The sequence below is a fragment of the Pan troglodytes genome, chromosome 16 (assembly GCF_028858775.2).
Source record: "Pan troglodytes isolate AG18354 chromosome 16, NHGRI_mPanTro3-v2.0_pri, whole genome shotgun sequence".
Taxonomy (NCBI): domain Eukaryota; kingdom Metazoa; phylum Chordata; class Mammalia; order Primates; family Hominidae; genus Pan; species Pan troglodytes.
The window spans coordinates 55,540,496-55,564,371 of NC_072414.2; the positions used below are offsets into that span (position 1 = coordinate 55,540,496).

The 23,876-nt window shown below is 37.6% G+C and overlaps 1 protein-coding gene and 1 long non-coding RNA gene across 13 annotated transcripts in view; one reads left to right on the top strand and one right to left on the bottom strand.

Moving 5' to 3' along the window:
- Positions 1 to 23,876, top strand: part of USP3 (ubiquitin specific peptidase 3) — an 88,612-nt gene that overhangs the window by 45,916 nt on the left and 18,820 nt on the right. For all 10 annotated transcript variants that reach the window (XM_016928337.4, XM_063795117.1, XM_016928336.4 and 7 more), the window contains 6 exons: positions 5,153 to 5,236; positions 8,110 to 8,191; positions 9,529 to 9,611; positions 11,285 to 11,398; positions 14,325 to 14,438; positions 21,694 to 21,840. In XM_016928337.4, the coding sequence (XP_016783826.1) occupies positions 5,153 to 5,236; positions 8,110 to 8,191; positions 9,529 to 9,611; positions 11,285 to 11,398; positions 14,325 to 14,438; positions 21,694 to 21,840 (624 nt within the window). The remainder of the gene's footprint in view (positions 1 to 5,152; positions 5,237 to 8,109; positions 8,192 to 9,528; positions 9,612 to 11,284; positions 11,399 to 14,324; positions 14,439 to 21,693; positions 21,841 to 23,876) is intronic.
- Positions 1 to 23,876, bottom strand: part of LOC104002339 (uncharacterized) — a 94,631-nt gene that overhangs the window by 42,512 nt on the left and 28,243 nt on the right. For all 3 annotated transcript variants that reach the window (XR_001710004.3, XR_001710003.4, XR_001710002.3), the window contains exons 4-5: positions 1,511 to 1,557; positions 976 to 1,023 (exon numbers count right to left, since the gene is read on the bottom strand). This is a non-coding gene — a long non-coding RNA (uncharacterized LOC104002339). The remainder of the gene's footprint in view (positions 1 to 975; positions 1,024 to 1,510; positions 1,558 to 23,876) is intronic.

Consider the following 23,876-nt stretch of genomic DNA (forward strand, 5'->3'; position numbering starts at 1 on the left):
AACAATTTTAATAGCTGCTTCCATGATACAGTCTGCCTTAGGGCACAAATATTTGCATTGTGTTTCCCACAGCAGAAAAAGTAAGAGAAATAAATCCAACAAATACTGATGTTGGAACACTGTCTTGCTGGAAACTGACTTTTTTATATCTAGCTGAGAGTTACAGATGTAGAGAATTCAAAAATATCTACAACATAAGATCAGTTTTTAAATTTAAGGCTGCAAATAGATGAAGACATTTCTCTGTAAATTTGAAGGTCATTTGAGACAGATATACCCATAGTATTAATTAGGCATTATCTCTTCTAAAATTCATCTAAAGCTAAAAATACTTGTAACTTTTCAAATGCTGACTTAATTGGTCTTTAATATTGTTAGAAGGGACTTTTATTCACTGACAGTTGCTTGGTGTCTCAAAGATTTTTCACTTTCTGTAAAATATCTTTTTAACTTTTTTCCTCATAATTAAAAAATATAATTTCCTTAACTGAAATAATTTAATTTTTCATCTCATCACCTTAAAATTGTTTTCTACATTGAACAAGAATCTGAACTAGTCAGGCGCGGTGGCTCACACCTGTAATCTCAGCACTTTGGGAGGCTGAGGTGGGAGGATCGCTTGAGGCCAGGAATTTGAGACCAGCCTGGGAAACAGAATACCCTGGCTGTATTTTTAAAAAATAAAGAAAAAAAGAATCCAAGCTGTTTTATAGCTGGCCACTTACAAGCTCAAGTTCTGTAAAATCTTCAGGAATGTTTTTGTTTTACATTTAATTCTGATTTCACTGATTGTGACTAATTTTATCAATTATTTTTTGACTGAAGCCAGTTCATATTAAATTGAAATGCATTTGCTGAAAATGTCTCTTAACTGTTGTTTATTATCTTAAAACTCTTTTTTTACCCAGCAGCTTTTTAACTTTGCTCTGCTGCAGCAAATCGCAATTGCCATTCTTTGTGAAATTTGTGACATACCTTGTTGAGTCTTTTTTCTTTTCATGTGATTCTTTCTCAGCAGTATACCTGCATTTGAAAGTAAAAATTTTTCTATTTTTAATTTTTAAGCTAAAAAAATTTAATTATAAAATAATTAAAATAAGTATTTTAATTTAATTGCCAATTATGATTTACATAGGTCACCATAACTCATGGTATCTGCATAAAATGTTCAAATAAACAATTACAATGCTACATTGTTGCATAGAAAAATCATAGAAAAATCATTTGAACTGACTCATTCTGTTGATACAAACTAGATTGGTGATACGCTTTTGGGTAATGCTAGAAATGACATGTTTACCCAGCTGTGCACTCCCATATATCTTGCACAATTTAATAATAAAAGCAAAAGACAATCCTACCAAACTATAACATTGTGCTTAATGGTAAAAGATTTTACACTGCTTCAGTTATTAAGAATTTATATTAATTAAAAGTTTTAAAAATAAAAATTGTATTCCTCAGTTGCAGTAGCCACATTTGCACAGCTCTGGAGTCTAGATCAACTTACTTTGGTGATGAAAGGGTAGAGAGGCAAAGCTGCTGGACCCAACTGGCCTGGAAGAACAGAGCAAGTCCGTAAATGAGTCTGTACTTTAACAAACGTAATTTTATGACCAAGGCTGACTTCATGTTATACCAGAAAGGATTACCTTAATAAGAAATAAATCAGTTATTTAATTTACTTTGAAATAATTTATTTGTTTAAACAACCACTTATTTGTGGCAGTTAGAGGTTCAGTTTTCAATTAGATATTAATGGCATCGTGTAAATATAGAAAAAGTGATCTGAGTTTGCTCTTAAGACTTCACTTTCTTTTTGACCATTTAAAAATAATTTGGCAGCTGTAACCACCTATGGTCATAACACATAATCACTTACAAAAGACAAGCAACAGATACAGAATTAACGATATACTTTTAATATTTTTACAACCCTCTTTAAGTTGGTGCCTAATGGCATTTAACAAGATTTTTATATTCAGTGAAAAAGATTTAGAACATAAACTGACATGAAGTAAGGAATATAATTTCTCTGTGCCATGCAAAAGAGAAGTCAACTTTTTACACATCATCACTCCTAAATAGTTCTAATTAAAATCCAAACTGTTCCCATTTTTGCATCATTGTCATTCTTTGGCAAAAGATTCTAAATAGCCATGGGTTAGGAAACAACTGTTCACTCATGGTCATTTTTTTTTTTTTTTTGCAAAATACATGTGTTTTGTAAAAGAAATCTGCACTGTGCTTGGTTTATACTACATAATTATAAGTAAGCAAAATAGTATGACTTCTTTTGACTAATCTACTCCTAAAGCCTTGAGTTGCCGTTCAATCTCTTCATCTGAGATTGTAGCCTTTGAAGTAGAGGCAGATGGTAAGCTTCGAGCAGCTGATGGAGCTTTGGCCATCTTTCCAGAAATTTCAATTCCAATTTCATCAAGAACTTGATTCACAATATCCTGGCTTTCTTCTTCGTCATCAGAACCGTCAAAGATGTCATCAAGTGTATCATTGATCATTTCTTCAGTCATTTCCATTTTCATGTTTTCCTTCTGGAAATTCTGCATTGTTTGTAATTATCCTGGCTCTTTTCTATCTCTGTGGGCCTAATTGAAATATGTACTCTTATTTTAGACACTCCTCTGTTAAAACAGACCCGGTTTTCCTGGTCTCAGACCTATGATGACTTGTCCCTTTGATGTCACTACTGTGAATTGAATATAATTAGTAAAAATAAATGATGAATAAATAACACTTTATAGTAAGAAAACAATATATTTTGGCCATCTAAAAATGAGAATTATAATTATATGAATTATAATTTAAACTGTTTAATTTTGTTTAATGTGTATATTGAATCTTCCAAATTGAAGCCATTATTCTCAATTAAGTACTACGACTATGATAATGCTTGACCTACATTTCTAAAATAAAAATTCACATTTTTTTGATAAATAAACTACAGTTTTACCAGAAATTACTATCTAAATGTGTATTAGCAGTATTTTTTAAGGTGAAATTGCCTTGGTATCTAATGAATGTGTAGACAGGGAGATAAAATGAAGGATTGCCAGACTAGTTAGAATAGAATTTAGGATTAGGTTAGTTTTGAAAAATGATGTTGTAATATATGGGTTCTAACACATCCTACCATGAAAACTGGAGGAGATATGTGTAACCTGGTTAATTTGGGATGGTGGACATTTTGGGCTAATACTGACAAAATACATCTTAGGACTAGTATACATGTGACACAGATTGCTAGGAGGAACAAAAAACTAAACTGTATAGTTTATATTCCGTAAACCATTTTATAATGTTCAAAGATTAGGTTTCGTTATTGATAGTATTAAATACACAGTTTCTCTTAACAGTGATGGGTCAAAACATTTTACCGGATTATGGAATGTTTACCAGAACATGTTTTGATTCTTGGATGTACATAATAATGCCATCTAACTTATTTACGTTCCTGTTTACATGTGGGAGCTTTTGTTTTTAAAAATTATTTTGTTAAAAAATCTCAATAAAGATTTATTATTGTTGTTCAAAAAAAAAAAAAGACTTCACTTTCCAGATAAATGCTAGCATTTCGAGTTTTGGACACTGAGGATTGTTTTATTCAAACTACATGCATACATTTACGCAAACATAAAATAAAAATGTAAGCAGAAATTCGAGTAGAATAGCAATACAATTTCATTCTTCAGTGAATGCTTAAGGTTTATAGAGGTACCAAATGCCCTAAGCCCAAGTTTACAGACAAAGTAGATCTTATCCTCTTAATATTTATGCCGAGAGGGAGCAAAAAATTAAAACTTTTCACTAATTTAATTTCTTTATGTAGTTGTTATAGGACCAATGAAGAATTTTTTCTCCTGCTGGTAGTACTTTGATAATAGAAAATGGTCCAGGATATAAAAGACTGCTTTTGCTCTTTGTGGAAATGTTGGGAATTGACTTTAGACGCTCGGAGAATATGTTAGAGAAATCTTGATTGACTGCCTGGGTGATCAGTTAATGAGAGTGTGTGTTAAATAATTACATATATAACATTGTAGTGACAGTTTTGAGAAGCATTCACTTAAAATTTTCATTTCTCTGAATAAAAGACACAAGCATGCTTTTTTGTGTAATCTTCTAAAATTACTTTTCCCCACCCCTTTCTCTCTCTTTCTCCCTCTTTTTAATAAAATGGTTTTCAGATATGTTTTTGGAATCTGCTAGAGATGACCTAATTTTTACTAACTGCTGTGCTTTCAAAGTTTTGTTTGCTCAGAATGGCAGTGTTATTTTTATTATTCTTTGATAGTAATAACAAATGGTTTCATGCAAAGCATATTCAAAATAATATCTTAGTGCCAGCTTGTAAATTGTTTTTGTTAAAATTGGCCTTATCCCAGGAAAAAATTAAATGCTAATGTGTACAAGTTAAAGTTTATATTATGTGTGATTTCTTACATTATTTGCTTTTTGACTTGTAAAACACACAGAGTATCGGTTTTTAAATATAGCTTAAATATTTTTCTTCAAAGCACTTATCAGTTGCCTGAATGATATAGCCACTGTTTTATACTTTTGTTTTGTAGTGCCTCAGAGTGAAAGAGCATTCTTCTCAGCTCATCTGAATTCAAGCTATTTTAATTAAATTATGTTTAAAATGTGCAGCTTTAACTTTAGTTTTTCTATTCAGATATCCCTACAGGTTAATTACCTCTTCCCTGCTTTTCACTTAAATCTCTCCTTCCCCCAATTCCCCATTAATTTGGGTTGGGAAGTGTCAACTTAAAGCTTTAGGCTTAATGCTACATGAAAAGACTCGGTGCTTTTTATTTCATTTTCCATGTATTAGGCACCACTAAAAAGAATGTAACACATGTAGCAGCTTATTTCATTTTCAAAGGAGGAATTGAAGAGCTTTTGAGTAAAAAACGTGAAAAGAAGCTCATGTTCATTGCCTACGTGGCTTTTAAAAAAGACTCTTGAAAAACATTCCATTGTGAATTCCAGGTCCTCTTTAAACTTACCACCAGCAGTAACTGCCTGCAGAGCCATGTGATCATCTTGGCAACAGCCAGGCCTTTTAGTGATTTCATTACTGTGGTTTCCTCAAGCTCTTTACACACATTGATTAATATTTTCCTTGCAGTTATCGCTGTGATGATTTTGTGGTTAATGACACCAAACTGGGACTGGTACAGAAAGTCAGAGAACACTTACAGAACTTGGAAAAGTAAGTAATAGGCCTTTGGAAAAAGAAGGGCCTAAGAATGGGGTTGAGGAGTCTTTTAGAATTTTCGAGTGGGGTTTTTGTTGATGAGTTTAATAACTTCATGTTTATAATATGATTGAAATGTTAATAAAATAAACCTTGGCTTTGGATAGCTAAAACTTGGCCCATAGTTAATGGTCATAGCTCTGCATTTATTTTATTTAATATTTGTCATAAACCATATCCAAGGTCCCAAGAGCCTCTTTAAAAAATATTACCCAACAATTTATAAGCTACTCAATTTATTTTGAGGGTACAAGAAAAGGGCAGAAAAAGGTGTGAAATCATCATAGAGTTACTTTTGATAATAGAAAACCCCTGTCAAATGTATTATGAGATCTACTAGGAAGCACTATGATTTATGCATCATTTTTAAGGGAAATTAGGTTTAATGAACATATTGTCCACTTTGCATCTATACAGTGGCACAGGATCCTAGTTTCTTCCTTGCTTGTTAGGGGCAGTTAAATATCAGTTGACATTACGAGGAGCTATGAATACTTTGTCATCATAAAGAAATGAAACTATTTATATGTGAACAGACTTTTATTGGTATAGTCAAATAGTTAGATAAAACTCACTGGACCCGAAATTGAAGCAATAAACAGAAACCCAGCTAGCCATGCCTTTGAAGCTACAGTGGATAGAAGCATGGCTCTGGAATGACTGCTGACTCAAGTGAAATCTCTGTACATCACACCAAATCATTAAGCGCCATCTAATTTATTTTGGCAGTTGATGTGTAGAAGGTATTGTGAAAACATCCACAAAGCAGGAGTCCCTTAGCAAACTTAAGTGTAAAGCCCATAGAATGTTTGAAAATTGCATACTGAAAAGAAATAACCTAACTTCTTTGAGGGCAATACTGTGTAGTGTTTGTTAAAACCACAGACATTATGTATGTCTCATTGACTAACTAGATGATAAAGCCAATACTGGAAGAATAATGATTTCTTTAAATCTAAACCAATTAAAGTACTTCAGGTTTAAGTACTTCTTGGTTTGTCATCTTTTGGCTCTTTTTCAGAGTACTTCTCTTCTAATTTGATGAGTCCTATCTAGGATTAGAGACAGATACACACAGATCCAAAATATTTAATTTTCTCTGAAACTGTTCACAATAAACATGAAGTCTGAGATTCCTGAAGGAATGTATGTAGTATCACTCTTTGGTGTGGTGATGTCCTTCACCCTCTCAGTCTGAAATAAATTAATCAGAACTAAGTCAAAGGGAAAAGAGGGCATTTGAGAACCTGCATGCATTTATACAGTTAAGAAATCTTTTCTTTCCATTGATCACTTCATCAGATGAAAGGTGTCACAGAGCACCTGTCTACATGTCTGCTTGGCTCCATGAAAAATCTACCTTACAGCCCATTTCCTATGTTGAAAAACATTACCTAGATTCATTTTTGTGTTTTGCAAACATTGGTTTAATCTGTAGTGGAATTTAGAAACTACGATCATATTTGTGTTTTACTTAACTTTCGACTATTCCGCATGCCCCGTGGAGCAGCACTGTCCAGCAGAACTTTCTGCAGTGACAGAAATGTTCTCCATCCACTCTAATATGGTAACACTAGCCATACTTGAAAAGTGGCTAGTGCAACTGAGACACTGAATTTTAAACTTCAAGTTTAATTAATTTAAATAGCCACATGGAGTGAGTGGCTACTATATTAGATAGCATGGATCTAGAAGATTCTGCATTTTGAGAGTCACTGAGGATAAAATTTAGTAACTTACATTTTTAAAAGGTGAAATGCCTTATTTATATAGGTTACAACTGAAAATGAACTCTTAGGCATTGTCATAAAGAGCATATATACTATGCTTGTGGTTTACCTTCCCCACTTCACAGAATTTGTGAAGGAATAGTTGAACACTATAGTGTATGGAATTGGTCTCTTCATCTTGTGGCTACCAGTACTGTAAGAGAGAGACACACAGTTCTGAAGAACATTTTGAGGTTTGAAGCAACTGTCACTAGTTCTGATGTTTCAAAGACATAATTCATGTGGAAATTCTGTAAGAAAAAAATAATTATTTACTTTGGATGAACTTGGTACTTTTAGAAGGTGGGAGAGAATTGGCGGCCTTAAAAGTCTGTGTTGTTTAACCATAATTTTTACTTCCTTTAGATTAATTTGCCTGAGACATAAAATTTTAAAGTGACCTTTTGAAAACAGAAATAACTTTCTGATAAATTTTAAGCAAAATATTTCTTACATCAAGAAAAATTTTGAGTGATTTTAATTCAGAATTTCCTCACTAATAAGGATGTGTTTTAGAATGTCCTTTGGAGCGTAGCTGCATCTAATGAATGTACATGTGCCTGTATTCCTGTAACTTATTTATCATTCCTCAAACTCAGATCATATCATCATCTATTAAGACAAATGAGCAAAACATGGCATCTTTATTGAAATTAAGAAAGAAATAGCATATGGAGACTTACTGTTAAATTTCAGAACAGTAGTGTCAGACCAGGGTTTTCCTTTTGTTGTGAGGAATGAACCTTCTGGTCTGTGAAGCTTCGCAGTCAGTCAGACAGTGAGAGTGGTGGTGGGGAGTGTCCCACGGGCTGCATCTTCCCGGCCAGCTTTGCCAGGAGCAGTGTCCAGCCCACCTCTGCTGGAGGAGCAATGGGGATTTCCAAGGAAATAGAGCTCCTCGGTTAACTTCAAATACGTGTGGGCCCCAGTAGGCCTGACGAAGCAGTCAGGGAGGTCTCCATGCCCTAGGTGTTGAGGGCAGCTGGAGTTTATTCTTTGACCTGTGGTGTAGCATGCATATATTAATAACTTTTTCACTATCTGTTTGTGTTTTAATAGCTCAGCGTTCACAGCTGACAGGCATAGGAAAAGAAAACTTTTGGAAAACTCAACACTAAACAGCAAGTTATTAAAAGTAAATGTAAGTAATTAAAATTTATTCAAATATAAGAGTTAGTTGAGATTTAATCACTGTTTTGTTACAAGTCTAACATGTAATGTTACCTGTTACAGACTTTTATAAATGTGTGTCTTGGATTTGGAGCATTTTACACAATGTTTGCCACTTGTACTGTCGATTGTTGCTGTGACCCCAGTGAGTCCATCTGTCAGCACCTTCTTCCCATCAGCATTACTGCTGTGCTCCTCTTCCCTAGAAAACAGTTCACTCTTAATACTTGCTCACACTCATTCGTCATCAGAAAACCCAGCCTTTGTTTTTAAGACTAAGTCTTTAGGTTCAGGCAGCTTTTCCTTTTTTTGAGACGGAGTCCCACTCCGTAGCCCAGGCTGGAGTACAATGGCGCAATCTCGGCTCACTGGAACTTCTGCCTCCCAGGCTGAAGTGATTCTCCTGCCACAGCCTCCCAAGGGGGTGGGACAACAGGTGTACACCACCACGCCTGGCTAATTTTTGTACTTTTTTTTTTTTTTGAGACAGAGTCTCACTCTGTCACCCAGGCTGGAGTGCAGTGGCACAATCTTGGCTCATTGCAACCTCAGCCTCCTGGATTCAAGCAATTCTCCTGCCTCAACCTCCCAAGTAGCTGGGATTACAGGCACACGCCACCACGCCCGGCTAATTTTTTCCGTTTTAGTAGAGACGGAGTTTCACCGTGTTGCTCAGGCTGGTCTCGAACTCCTGAGCTCAGGCAATCCACCCACCTCAGCTTCCCAAAGTGCTAGGAGTACAGGCATGAGCCACCACACCCAGCCTTTTTGTATTTTTAGTAGAGACGAGTTTCGCCATGTTGGCGGCTTGTCTTGAGGTGCCTGGCCTCAGGCAGCTTTTCAAGATTCATATCCCATTGTTAGGAAAACGTGTATTGGTCGTTTATGTATGGCTTAGAGTTAAAAGTTTGGGGACAAAAATACTTGCAGTGTATATATTTATATTTTTTCCATTTCTCTTAGTTTTTATAGAATCTTAAAAAGGCATTAAGTCTTAAATGTTATTTTAAGGATTTCCTGTTTTTTGCATTGTGTACTCCATGGTACTCATTAATGGTGATTTCCTCATAAGCTTTCAATAAGATACTTCTATTTAGAACAATCCCAGGATCAGAAACAGCCTTCTAAAAATATCCAGACATTTATACAGAGACTAGAGAGTTTGTTTGAAATATTCATTGGACAGAAAAGGACCAATTCCAAATTGGCTTGGTGCTAGAGTTTCAGAGGCCTTTCCTTAGCTTTGATGTTTGAAACAGTTGGCCTTCCCTTGGCATTACTGATGGCCTCTTCTTGCACCACTTACAGGGAAGCACCACTGCCATTTGTGCCACAGGCCTTCGGAATTTGGGGAACACATGTTTCATGAATGCCATCCTTCAGTCACTCAGGTAACGCTACAGTCAGAGCTTAAGTGTCTGACATTAAAGGTTAAGAGCACGGGCTCTGGCTCCCTATCTCGTCTGCCACTAACTCTAGTCATATGGTTTGGAGCAAGATACCTTAATTTCCTGTGCTTTTGTTTCCTCATCAGTAAAATTGGGGACAGTAGTTCCTACCTCATGGGGTAGTTGGGAAGATTGAATAATGTAATTTGTCTAAAGTACTTAGAGCAGTGTCCTGCAGTGAATAGTTGTTTGCGGTTATTTCCGGTTGCTTTTTGAATAGGCTAGAACTGAGGTCAGCAAACTTTTTCTGTGAAAGGCCTGATAGTAAACATTTTAGTATTTCATGCTACAGTCTCTCTCAGATATCCCCCACCCCCACCCCCCCGCTCTTTATTGAAACAACACTTTAGGGCCAGGTGCAGTGGCTCAGGCCTGTAATCACACCAGCACTTTGGGAGGCTGAGGCGGGCAGATCACCTGAAGTCAGGAGTTCGAGACCAGCCTGGCCAACATAGTGAAACCCCATCTCTACTAAAAATACAAAAATTAGCTGGGCGTGGTGGCGTGCGCCTCTAGTCCCAGCTGCTTGGGAGGCTGAGGCAGGAGAATCGCTTGAACCCAGGAGGTGGAAGTTGCAGTGAGCCGAGATGGCGCCACTACACTCCAGCCTGGGTGACAAAGCGAGACCCTGTCTCAAAAATAAATAAATAAATAAATAAATTAAATAAAACAACACTTTAAAAATTTAAAACTCACTTTAAGAGCTGCCTGGTGGAGGGCTAGATTTGGCCTGTGGGCTACAGTTTGCAGACCCCTGGGTTACAGAGAGCCTTGTTCAGAGAGCTTATTTCAGTCATTAGTTAAGTTTTAACCCATTTATGTCAGAGGTTGCAATTTTTCTGTATGAAAAATCAGACGTTGGTGATGACCTTGATCAGTAAGATATAAATAACTCCCAGAAGCTTAGCGTTCCAATAATGGAACACTAGGCATAAATGGGTTAATCAAGGTCATAAGATGAGATGTCTTCAAAATATGAGACAAGTAGTAAAAATAAAATAGTCAACAAGGCTGACTTAAGTTTTGTAGAATAAATTATTTTGAAAGTTGCATACTTTTAGATTTTAATGAGACATCAAAGGCCAGAATAAATGATCTTCCCAAGGTTACATTGCTGATAAGAAGCGGAAGGCATATTTGATCTCTCCTGGAAGGCACTGCCTCTTAGCTTATCTCTTCTTGCTCAAAGAGGAAATTATAATCACTACTGAATTCTCCTTAGGATTCTGTATAGTGTATCAAAATAATATGGTCAGTTTCATGGTTTGTTTTTATTTGAGGAAATTATTGAATAACTGGAAACAAGCAACCGAAAAGAAAGAAATGGTGACTACCTATAGCTGGAGGGAGAATTGGGGATTTTTTTGAAAAGAGATTTTGTTTTCAGCTCTTTGTTTTTTGTTTTTGTTTTTTTACAAAGTCATCTGTCTATACTGTTTTCTTAGAGGAAGGAAAAATCATAATGAAGAAACTGAATGCAAGAGATTGCACTGAGTACAGTTTAAATGAGACAATTGAAAAATGGCAGTTTCAAAATGTATATGTAGGCTTCATCAACTTTCTTTACAGTCCTATTCTTTTCTTTTTAAAATATTTTTCCCTTCCTTTTAAAATAGTAACATTGAGCAGTTTTGCTGTTATTTCAAAGAACTGCCCGCCGTGGAGTTAAGGAATGGGAAAACAGCAGGAAGGCGGACATACCACACCAGGAGCCAAGGGGATAACAATGTGTGAGTTCTAAGAGTATGTCCTTTCTGGCTTTGAGTTACGAAACAAATTACTTTCACTGGTGGTTTCCATTGTACTATGTGAGCTAACAGGCACATGCCTTAAAAAAAATCTTCTAAAAATTGTGTTTAAATATCTAGTTAGCAATCTTCATAATTGTTGGAATTCCGGCCGGGTGTGGTGGCTCGCGCCTGTTATCCCAGCACTTTGGGATGCTGAGGCGGGTGGATCACCTGAGGTCAGTCAAGACCAGCCTGGTCAACATGGTGAAACCCCATCTCTACTAAATATACAAAAATTAGCCAGGCATAGTGGCGGGTACCTGTAATCCCAGCTACTCGGGAGGCTGAGGCAGGAGAATCGCTTGAACCCAAGAGGCAGAGGTTGCGGTGAGCCGAGATCGCGCCACTGCACTCCAGCCTAGGTGACAGGGCGAGACTCCATCTCAAAAAAAAAAAAAAAAATTGTTGGGATTCCTTTATTTACCGTAACAGGAGGGATAAATTTAGCATTCTACTTATTGACTCTGCAGATTTGGGCATTCTAGAATTGGCATCTAGATATGAAATGCAGTTCTAGGTGTAGATGACTATGAATCTCATTAGTCCATGTGAGTTGATTTGTCTGACAGTGTTAGGTAAACCTGTCTTGGATACTGAAATTAATTTGTAGTCAACAAATTAGTTGTGGGGGAATAAAGTCAATTTTTGGTTGATACGGAGGGGGGGAAAAAACGGACAAGTGCTCATTAAGAACCAATCCTGTATCCTCATTTGGTGTAGACCTCCCTTATTTGTGGTTCAGAAGATCTTTCATTATGACAATTGTAGTGGGCACATTTTTCATATCTTAACTTTACAGCTCTTTTTCAGAAGGACTGTGACTCATACTCCTTATATATTTAATGTTTTCTCTGTCTGCCTCCTCCACTTCCACACACTTCCATTCTCACTCATTCTGAAGGGGTGATCTGACACTGTCCTGCCTTGGTGGCTGAGGGAGAGTAGGACTGAACATGTCAGAATAATGGGCAGTAGGGCGAGAGTCACAGTGCAGGGAAACTGGAAAGCCAGGCGTGGAGCAGGGCTGGAATGACGTCACTACAAGTGGTGTTTGAAGGGAGTTTCCCTCACAGCAGCATCTAGGATGAGTTGAGCAGCATCTAGGATGAGTTGAAAGTGCCTGCATTCAAGGAGGCTTTGTACTCTACAGTAATCAGGTCAGAGGGGACAGCAGTGAAACAGTAGAAAAAATACATGTGTATGAGTTAAGAGAAGAGTTAGTAGTACTTGATGCATTCATGTCATGCAGGGTTGAGTTGCAGACTGTAGAAATTGCCTTTGGCTGATTTAGGCAGAAAAGGAATTTACTGCAGGGCTATTGGTGAGCTAATCATACTGGGTGAGTGAAAAATCAGGTCTGGAGTCCGAGGCAGGAGCACCGCAGTCACAGTCACCCCACAGAACTGTCCTGTAAGGCCACCACTGCCTCTGGTGCCCAGCGCAGGAGCAGAGTTCCTGTTGCCAGCACTGCTGGAGATGGGTGCTGGCGGACACGGCCATGCTGCTGCCCTGCACTCCGGATGGTGCTCTTTGCCCCCACTGCTACCAGAGAGGATTTGGTGCCATCCCTTCTTCTTTGTGTCACTAACTCCTGCTTCGGATGGGCAAAGCCCAGGCTGTGTACCTGTGCTCTGACTGCAAGGGAGCCTGAGAAGGCGAGTGTCTGGCTGTTTAGCTTCGGAAGTGGGAGGCAAACTCTTAAAAGTAGGGATTCTCCAACATAGGAAGAGGGTTCAAGTACTAGGAAGTCAAAAATATGATTTGTATTCCAGGGACCTATGTGATTGTGAGGGTTGAGAAAGAAGATATTGAGATTCTCTGAGATATCAATCAAGTATCCGAAAATATGGTGCTTATATTGACAGCTATGGAAGTTGAAGTTGAGTTGGATCAGTTTAGCCACAGGTATAGAAAACCAAAATTAAGTGACTTAAACATCTATGGTTTGTTTCCTCACATAAAAGTCAGAGGCTGTCTGTCTAGGGTGGTTTGACAAAGCCATCGGGCTCCTCCTGGCTTTCTGTTCCACCAACCTCCAGAGGCCCTATCCATCCACATAGTCCCCCATGGTGCTGGGGCTCCCCAACTCCGTCCTCATTCCTAGCAGGAAGAAGGAAAGGATTATTATAGGACTACTCTTTCTTTTTAAGACATTTCCCAGAATTTGGACACACTCAGTTTTTTATTGGGAGAGTTTATATGCCCAGGAAAAAAATGAGCGTTCTATTCATATGCGAGAAGAGTGTGGATATTGGGTGATAGGAGAGGTGTACAGAGAGCAGTAGATGCTGGAGCCGGTCAGTGCACATAGAGGTGAAAGTGACAAGAGGACCTCCCGCAGAAAATTCCTGCTGGAAACTGGAGAAGTTTAAATAAAAATAGTCATGAGAAAATCTGACTTTTGGAGTTGAGAGTCACTGGTGGAGAGCTGAGTGGTGAAGGTTAGTGACACAGGCTGGAGTCTGGGGGTGCTAGTGAGTGGCAAGAAGGACAAGGCAGGAGGGGGACAAAGAAAGCCGAATGCTTGTTTTGCATTTTGAAAATGCACATTCTTAAGTCATTTGGCCTATAACTCACCCAGTGCTGTATGGTTTGCTTGCGTGTTTTAACTCAAAGTGTACAAACATGGTGGTGCATGGGCACACTCAGAGTTAACCATATGGTTACAAATTAGCTTTGTCAGAATTACTGCTACTTTTATGGGTTTTTGAGATGCTCTTATGTATCTTTCAGACTTTCTTCAGAAAAGACCAAATCCTTTTTAAGTGTTCATTTCCTATATATTAGGCATTTTAGATGGGTGGACGCTGTGTTGAAATTGTAGCCTCTCACTAATCTGAGGGCACTGTCCTTTCCTCTTTTGCAGGTCTTTGGTAGAAGAGTTTAGAAAGACACTCTGTGCTTTATGGCAAGGCAGCCAGACTGCATTTAGCCCAGAGTCCTTATTTTATGTTGTTTGGAAGATTATGCCAAACTTTAGGTAAGTATTATTTAAAGATATTTTAAAACATTAATATTAGTGTTTATACTGTTCCTGAAATAATTCCTAATGAAGCGGTTATATTCTAAATATTCTAAATACTTAAGACTGGGTTGGTGTTTTTTTCTTTTTAAGAAGAAGAGCTGAAATTGAATACATCTGACTAAACACATGTGTTGATTTAAATAATAGACTATAGAAATGTCTTTAACAAGAGGTGGGGTATTTTGTTGCTATAAACATAAAGCCCTTATAAATAACTTATGCGCACTAGGAAAACATACTGGACAAAATTTCCTTAATTCTTTCACAATGTAGAATAATTACCATCACACACTGTCTTGTTATTCCAGCTAAAAAAATTAATAAGATCAGTAGAAGTGCATGGTGTTGTATGAACTGTTCGGAGCTGAGTTCGGCAGCTCTGGGAAGGCTGTGGTCAAGCGCCTGGGATGCACTCTCCAGAAGGCAGCTGTGCCACATCCCGGTGTGGCCAGAGAGCTGCTGTGGTGCCCATGCTTTCTGTCTCGCCTCACTTGAGCAAAATACACCTCTGCTGTACACCTAGCTGTCAGAGGAATCCTGCCTCTTCTCGTAGGTCTGTCATCCCTGTAGGGATTCGGGTGATAGCAGCTTTGAGGCACTGCAGGTGTTTGACAGCAGCCTTGGCCACCTTCTGCCGATTTTACCCTTCTGAAGCAAGTCATGGTTCTTACTAGTTATGATTTTGGCACCTAATATACATCCCTTCTACTTTTCTTTAAAAAAAATTCATGCTGTAGTAAACTTAGCCATCTATCTTGCCCTATTGCCTAAAAAGATGTAGTTAATATAGATAAATATTTAAAAGGTAATTAACTTCAAAGGACTTTAAATTGTTGCTAAAAAGTCTAGTCTTGAGGATCTGACATGAGTAACTAGTGTTAACCCTAGTCTTGGTTTTGAAAGAAACTCCTTTTATGTATCATACTATTTAAATCTCCTGTCAGGAAAAACATAAGAATTTGAGAATGTCTTGACTTTAAGAAGGAAAGGCAGGAATGACAGTTAAGTTACCACTGCCCAGGTCTGGACCTAATAAAAAAATTTCTAACATAAATCACCTAGTAGACTCTTGATAGAAGTTTAGTCTTTGTGTTTTATTATTATATAATAATAGTTTACATTTATTGAATGCCTACTGTGTGCCACCCACTGGGTATTTTTTATCTGGTCTTCATTAAAAAACAAGCAAGAACAAAATTCCAGCCAAGCAGGAAATATTGCCCCCATTTTAGAGGAGACAAAACTGAGACAGAGAGGAGAAGTGACTTGTTTAAGTTTATACATCTAGTGGGGTAATGACCAAAATTAGAGTCCAGGTGTTTGTGGAGTTGGCTAATAATAGATGTGTTGACAATGATTTGCCCACATACCTTGAACAAGGCCCATTAACTAATTTGATACTGTTTTCCTTGATCCCCATGGTGACCAAGATCCCTCATTCTTGAAAGCTTAGAAACATTATCATATTTTATACAGTAGAAATCTGCTTTTCCTGTAAATCTTTCCACATCTCTGTCCTTTCTAGCTTCTGTAGCCCAACTGTGAGCATGATGTAGTTTTTAGCTGTTTAATTTCCACACTGGAATATTCCTACTGATGAAGGAATAAGGTAACCAGGCTGACGAATGTAGCATGTGGGGTCTCTGGGGAAGATTTCAGATCATACATGAACTCTTAAATTTCTTGAATGGCTGATGAGAATAGGGTGCTTTTGTATTCTTAGCTGGGCTTGCTCTTAGTTCTGCAGTAATTGAGATTGTTCCCCATTTTTATGTAATCAAAGAACAGTTTTTCTCTTGGTCAGATCTAGATCTTGAGATTATATCATGGATAAAGCTTTAGTGCAGGGTCAATGCACAATGCCCAGGTGTGAGGCAGGGAGGTGGGGCTTGCTTTTTACAGCTCTTACCCTGTGAGGTATGCAGGTAAGATTCTTATAACATGCCTGTGTGTAAGTGCATGAATCTTGATTTATGTTTATTTATAATCCCAAAGGAATTTTTTTTAGGTTTAAAAAGCCCATTTTCCTTGATTAACACATGACAGACAGTGTCTAGAGAACTTGATCCTTTGGGATGAAATATGAGGACTCTGAAATACAAACATGCATGTAGAAGTAGAAACATCTTTCATCTATTAAATACACAAATATATATACATACACACACCCCCAAAACACACACACCCTCAATGTAATCAGCAGCTTTGGATAGAGAAATCATTAAGCCTATTCTTTCTTTTTTTCCCCCACTGAAACTAAAAGCCAGTTACCTAGCAGGGAAAATTTTCTTGAAGTTTTGACCTTTTCCAACATACATATGTACTTACCACACTTCTTATGATTTCTTAGTATGTTCAGCTCTTTCTATCCTTTTGCTTTTCATAAAAATACTTTAAAGTGTATTTTCTTAAATAGGCAAAAACATATGTGGTTCAAAATTCAAAAGGTAACAAAAGAATATGCAGTGAATGTTTTATTCTGTTCCCTAGCCATTCATTCTGTTTTCTGGAAGCAACCATAGTTACTAGAGTTTTGTGTATCCTTTCAGATATTCTGTGTGCATATACAGACAAGTGTGTGTGTGTGTTTATGTCATTTTTAATGTAATTGGTGATGTATCATCTTTTTTTCCCCACTTTGAGATGATTCATATTAGTATACAAGTAGCTTCCTCAGACCATTTTACAGTTGTATCATAATTTGTGTCCAAGTCCCCTCCCAGTGGCTTTATGGACTGTTTCTAGTCTTTGCTGTTCTAAACAGTGCTGCAGTGAGTAGTCTTTTACATACATGTGCAGGTATCTAAGAGAGAAAGTGCCAGGCTCAAGGAAATGTGCTTCTGTAATTTTGATAGTCTTTTCTGCTAGCCTTTGTCACTCCTTGCTTTTCTTAACACAGCTCTGTCTTGCTGCTTTGCTGTCTCTGTATGTCATGTGCTTCTGCCCACAGGATTTGCCTTGTGGTCCCTATCTCTTTGTCTAGGATCCCGGTTAAAGCTAACACTCTTCAGGAAAGTCTCTTGATGATTCAAATCAGGTCTTTCTGTACAACCTGATTTAATATATTTGTCTTGACTTCCCAAGATGGAACTTTATTTTTTTAAATCAGTTCTTGTTATAATTAATGTTTAAAATGATGGGTAAATAATCATTGGCACATAATTCTTATATTTGCTTGCTCTTCTCAGGTTTATAGACAATGTAAAGGATTTTTGTAGACAAAAAATAGATCTTTGCCTGTGATGCTTTTTTTTTTTTAATTTTATTTTTTATTTGAGTCTCGCTTTGTAGCCGAGACTGGAGTGCAGTGGCATGATCTGGGCTCACTGCAGGATCCTCTGCTTCCTGGGTTCAAGTGATTGTCCTGCCTCAGCCTCTCAAGTAGCTGGGACTACAGGTGCGTGCCACCATACCTGGCTAATTTTTTTGTATTTTTAATAGAGACGGGGTTTCACTATGTTGGCTAGGCTGGTCTCAAACTCCTGACCTCGTGATCCACCCGTCTTGGCCTCCCAAAGTGCTGGGATTACAGTTGTGACCCACCGTGCCTGGCCACGTGTGATACTTTAAAGTTTTATTTAACAATAGTCTTTTTGGGATATTTGTGAAAAGATTTTAAAATACTATGCTATTGATATTTGATATTTAAACCATTTTCATTGTAGCCAAGAATTTTGCTATTGTATTTGTGTGTTTGTAAACACTAATTCATTCTTGTCAGTTTTGTTTTCTGGTGTTTTTGTTTTGAGGAAACTCAGTCATGATTGTTGCCAAATACTGAGTAGGAATACATTTAACTTATTTTCGTTTTGCAGATATTTTGGCCAAAACAACAACTTTAGAATTCTTTTTTTAATGTCAAGGATATTTTAAATATGAGCAGAACCTAAAATTCTAACATATCTTAGGTATTTTAGATTATACATATGTATATCTCTTTCTACATACAATATATACAGATTATATACTGGCACTGCCAAGACACAGAAAATAGTAATGTGCAGGCATGTCATAGTTAAGTATGTGGTGGGAACACATGAGTCCTTTTATGTGCCTATATTCTGGGATGTTAATTTCATTATTTGGAACGTCTGCTTTTCACACTCAAGCAGGTGCAAACTAACATTTTATTTGATTTTTTTTGAGACAGTCTCACTCTGTTGCCCAGGCTGGAGTGCAGTGGCACGATCTCGGCTCACTGCAAGCTCCACCTCCCAGGTTCACACCATTCTCCTGCCTCAGCCTCCCGAGTAGCTGGGACTACAGGCGCCTGCAACCACGCCCGGCTAATTTTTTGTATTTTTAGTGGAGACGGGGTTTCACCGTGTTAGCCAGGATGGTCTCGATCTCCTGACCTCATGATCTGCCCGCCTCAGCCTCCGAAAGTGCTGGGATTACAGGCGTGAGCCACCGTGCCCGGCCGAATTTTTGTATTTTTTGGTAGATGGGATTTTGCCATGTTGGCCAGGCTGGTCTCAAACTCCTGACCTCAGGTGATCCTTCTGCCTCAGCCTCCCAAAGTGCTGGGATTACAGGCGTGAGCCACCACACCCGGCTTGATCATTTTTTATTGGAACATTTAGTTGTCTTTAAGATTTGGGGAAATTTGGTTTGTAGTCATTGTGCCAAAACCTTGTGAAGAGACAGTTGCCGCGTGTTCCTGTACACTGTGCTTCAGCGGTGTTCGGAATGGATGGTTCAAGACCTTCTAGGCTTTCTGTGTTTGCAGTGTGCTCTCTCCCCCAGTGATTTCTCACAGCATCCTCATGACAGATTTAGGAGAAGGGGGTAATGTTTGTCTGATGTGACAAATGAGAGAAGGAACAGTGTTAAAATTGGAGCCACAGTTGGCTGGGTATGGTGGCTCACGCCTGTAATCCCAGCACTTTGGGAGGCCGAGGTGGGCGGATCACGAGTCAGGAGATCGAGACCATCCTGGTCAACATGGTGAAACCCCGTCTCTACCAAAAATACAAAAATTAGCTGGGCGTGGTGGCACGTGCCTGTAATCCCAGCTACTCTGGAGCTGAGTGAGGCAGGAGAATCCCTTGAACCAGGGAGTCGGAGGTTGCAGTGAGCCAAGATAGCACCGTTGCACTCCAGCCTGACGACAGAGCGAGACTCCATCTAAAAAAAAAAAAAAAAAAAAAAAAAAATTGGAGCCAGTTATTTGCCTCTGTTTTCTTTTCTCCTGTACTTCTGGTCTGTCACAGGGACACTAGGTCTTCATAAATGCATTTCCTCACTAATTCTCAAACAGCTGTTTGGGTGACATTGCTGAAATATGTATACAAAACATAAACACAGCACCCAAATGTGAGGACTGTTTCCTTTAACATGATTATAAAACAAGAGAAACTGAAGTTGACTACACAGTCAATTCTGAAGCCCAGTCATACAACTAGGAAATGATTGAAAAGATAACTGAAATTTGTTGAATTTAATATGCTAAATAAAATATTAAGGCTTTCAGATAAGTCAATGAAGTTATACATTTAAATGTTTAGAAAGAGAATTGTAAATGTCTGTTTAGTAAGAATTAGAAAAAGTTCCAGTCTGAGCAGCAGGGAGTGTTCCCTGGTAAATTTCACAAGTTGAAATAGACTCATAACCTACCTTTATAGAATAGCTGAGTGTTCCGTGATCTCATGTAGTTTAAAGAAGATGTGTTTGTAATGGTATAGGAAACATAGAAAATAATGCATTTTGATATAAGAAAATCACGGTATGGTTGGACACATACATTAATGTACACGAGGCACATTGTTTTTAAAAATGGGATGGGCTTGTGTTGACTTGATGAAAATGCAAATTGGTATAGCTATAAGGTGCTGGTTTTCATGATACATTTTAGGAAAATGACTTAGATATTAGGTTATTTTGGGGAGAGAATGAAATTTTTTTGTAAGTGATAGAATTTCAGATACTAAAACTACTAATCTTACCTTTGAGTCATGAAAATCATGGATATTGTATTAAATAAGTTTAAGGTACCTCCTTAGATATACAAAGGAACTACCAACTTTGAATGCTTTTGGCTGAATTTTAACATTTTTATTGATGAGCCTTAGAAGAAATACTTGAACACATATATTGATATTTAGTTGCCAGCTAGTTTAGAAAAAGCTACAGTGAAATGCCAGAGTAACTTCTGACTTTAAGTTCCAAAGTTCCATTGGTTAGGGAGATTGTTTTCATAATTTATAATTTCCAGGAAAAGGGGAAAATATATATTGACAGAAACTCTGGTTGGAAGAAATTTTATGGAACCGTTGCCTGGAAGAGTAGTGGGAGTTTTGAATCTTAAGACGACACCAGAAAAACTTAATGATTTAGATTAATTAAAGAGACCTTCCATGCTGGCAAAATGCAGACAGAAGTTTTTTTTATTTTAGTTTTATAAAAGTACTTTATATAGCAATGCTTTCTTTATTTCATCCAAGTAACTTCCCAGACCTTCCACCTGTTCCAGTTTCATTTTGTCCGCCTTCGTTCCTGTTCACTGTCATTGATCTATATATTCATATAAGAATTTCATATAGTTTCCTGTCTGACTATACTGTAAGAAGTAACCTCAGAATATGTTGTTATATAAATTCAAGTTTTAGGATAGAGCATAACTGTATATGAGCCAATGCATTTTTAAAAAGTAACTCTTTCAGTAAAGTTTTTCTTCCTTTCAGGCAGTGTTCAAAAATTAGTATCTTTCAATCTAAGGAGTCATTAATAATTTTAAATTCCCCTTTCTTATAGTAGTGGTTCACACCTGGTTTTCTAGTGAGGGTAAGAGGTCAAGCTATGACATTGGAGCATCTTCTAGAGAGGTTATGTGGGCAGGGAGAAGAGTCAGAGTCCACCAGGAAACAAAGGTGTAGTCCCATCTCTGTTACTCTCTTGCTGTAGGACTTTGGGGAAGTCACATACCACCCCCCGACCTCCACAATTTCCTCACATCTGAAGTGAGGAGATCATTGCAAATCCAATTAACTCCAATATTTTTTTGGTTTTCAAACCTATCTTAAACAGTAGAATTCATTCTTGAAGAGAAATTCTGTCACCTGTGGAGCTTTTGGGCATGAAGGTGAGGAAGCCTGGCTGTGCTTGTGAGCACAGGGCTGCCGTCCTTTCCCACGCCTTGGCCTCTTGCTGGTGTGGCTGGGCACAAAGAGCCCTCCACCCGGCCTTATAAGTGACTGTTTGTTTGCTTTAGGGGCTATCAACAGCAGGACGCCCATGAATTCATGCGCTACCTTTTGGACCACCTACACTTGGAACTTCAGGGCGGTTTCAACGGTGTTTCCCGCTCGGCAATTCTGCAGGAGAATTCTACTCTGTCTGCAAGTAACAAGTGTTGCATGTAAGATTTAGTTGCCTTCTGTTTTTTAGGAGGGCCTCAGACATTTCTTTTGGTGTTAACTGTGTGTTAGATTTATAACGGAAGGTAGAGGGGTTTCTTGGACATTTGCTGGAACTTTTCGTGCCCTTGAACTTTGTGACCCAGTGAACTAGCACATACCTCTTGCTTCTAGACCAGAGGCATCTTGTATTTGCATCCTGATTTAGTTCTGACTGTGATTAATTGGTATAGATTATTTTAAATTTTGAAAAAATAGAAAATATTTGTACAGTTCAGCATTTAGAAGATTTCCTCCAAATATACTGAATGATAGGCAGGAGACTTAATTTTCATATACCAAAATAATATTTGTTCACTAAAAACAAAAGCTTAAAACATTTTGAATGTGAACTTTCCTAAAGCTTCATTATGGACTTGAACTTTCCTAAAGTTTATCTGTTCTTTAATGAAATCGAGGCATTTGTAAGTTCTCAGAAGTTTTTCTTGCCTCTCAGTATGAATAAAACAAAGCTTTTGGATTGCTTTCCCATGTACTAGCAGCCCCCAAGTATACACTGAGATCAGGACACTTATTTTGCTTGAAGAAGGGAAGATTTACTGTTATTTTAGCCTGGATTTTGGTCAGTTGCAGCCTCCTTTGTTCAAATGTTTTGAAAAGTTTCATCAGTATTGAGCTACATGGGAGAGATTTACAAGAAGACAAACTCCCCCCAAACAGAGAGAAAACAGTAAGTAACATATAGGTGTCGTTGTATTGCCTGGCAGTCCATAAATCGGATGTGGTAGGACTACTTCTTTTTAATGGCAAAACAGGCTTATAGCTAACCAAGCAGTGTTAGAAAAGGGCAACCAATGTGAATTGCCATACTTCTCAAAATGATTGTCCCTCTAGGTCCTAGTAGCTGTGATTCCAATTAGAATCCAATATAGAAAGGGAAGGACCTGTGACCTGGGAGAATTGTTCTTCCTGCTAGCACCAAATTAAAAAGTATTAAATGAAAAATTCTGTTTTGTATTTTATCATGGCATATTCATCCACAAAGGATATTGAACTGGGCACTATCATGGATAGGCTGTGTGAGGTGAGAGAGGGTATATGTCTTTATGATTTTACATGATGCCTGGGCACCCTGTGGAATCACACTGTGTAATACTCATAGAATGTTCTTTTAGTGCCTCATGAGTTTTCAGGATTAATCTATCCCTTTTCATGACATTTTAAAGATTAGGAATTGCAAGTTTCATTACTGAGTTAGGGACAGAAACCAAACATTATCAAATATTAAAAATTCAGATTTCCTTCAGTACATTGGAAAAGCCATTTCAGGATCTAAGAATATTTGCTACAACTAGAAAAAGGTATCTTGTGCAATGTCTTTGTTGACTTGTGCACACACACACCTACCCCTACTGAAGGTGAAGGTGAGGATGGTGGTATGGAAGAAATAAGTGGCAGATGTGATCTTTATAGCACATAGGAAATCATTAGTGCCAGCTAAAGGACCCTAGAATCATAAGAGCCTATCCAATAAGTATTCAATATTTAAACAGTTGTGGTTATAATAAATGAAACTCATTTTTAATATTAAGTCATGGTATATATGAAACTTAATATTAAACATGTCAGGCAGCTAAAATCTTGATTAGTATCCATTTCTCAGAGGAAGTGATTACAAGGAAGAACTACATTGAGTCTAAATGTAATTCTTAATGAAGCAGTTTCCATTTTAATTAAAGGCAACCTTGTATGTGAACATCAGCATGAAAGGGTCAGTTAGAGTCCCTTCATTTTCAGCAGGGTTTTTTTTTTTTTGCTATGTCCTTTTTTAGTGACACAGATATTAAACCTAAACCTGAAATGGCCACTAGGTCTTACAACTCCCAATCCTTCTTCCCCAATGCCATCTTTTAAAAAAAAAATTTAAGACAATATGTCTTACAAACAATACTTTAAAAAGTAATAATAAAGTTACAGCCTATTTATTTTGTCAGTAAAGGAAGGAAGCCTTTTCCTAGAAAAGGAATCAGACTTTTCA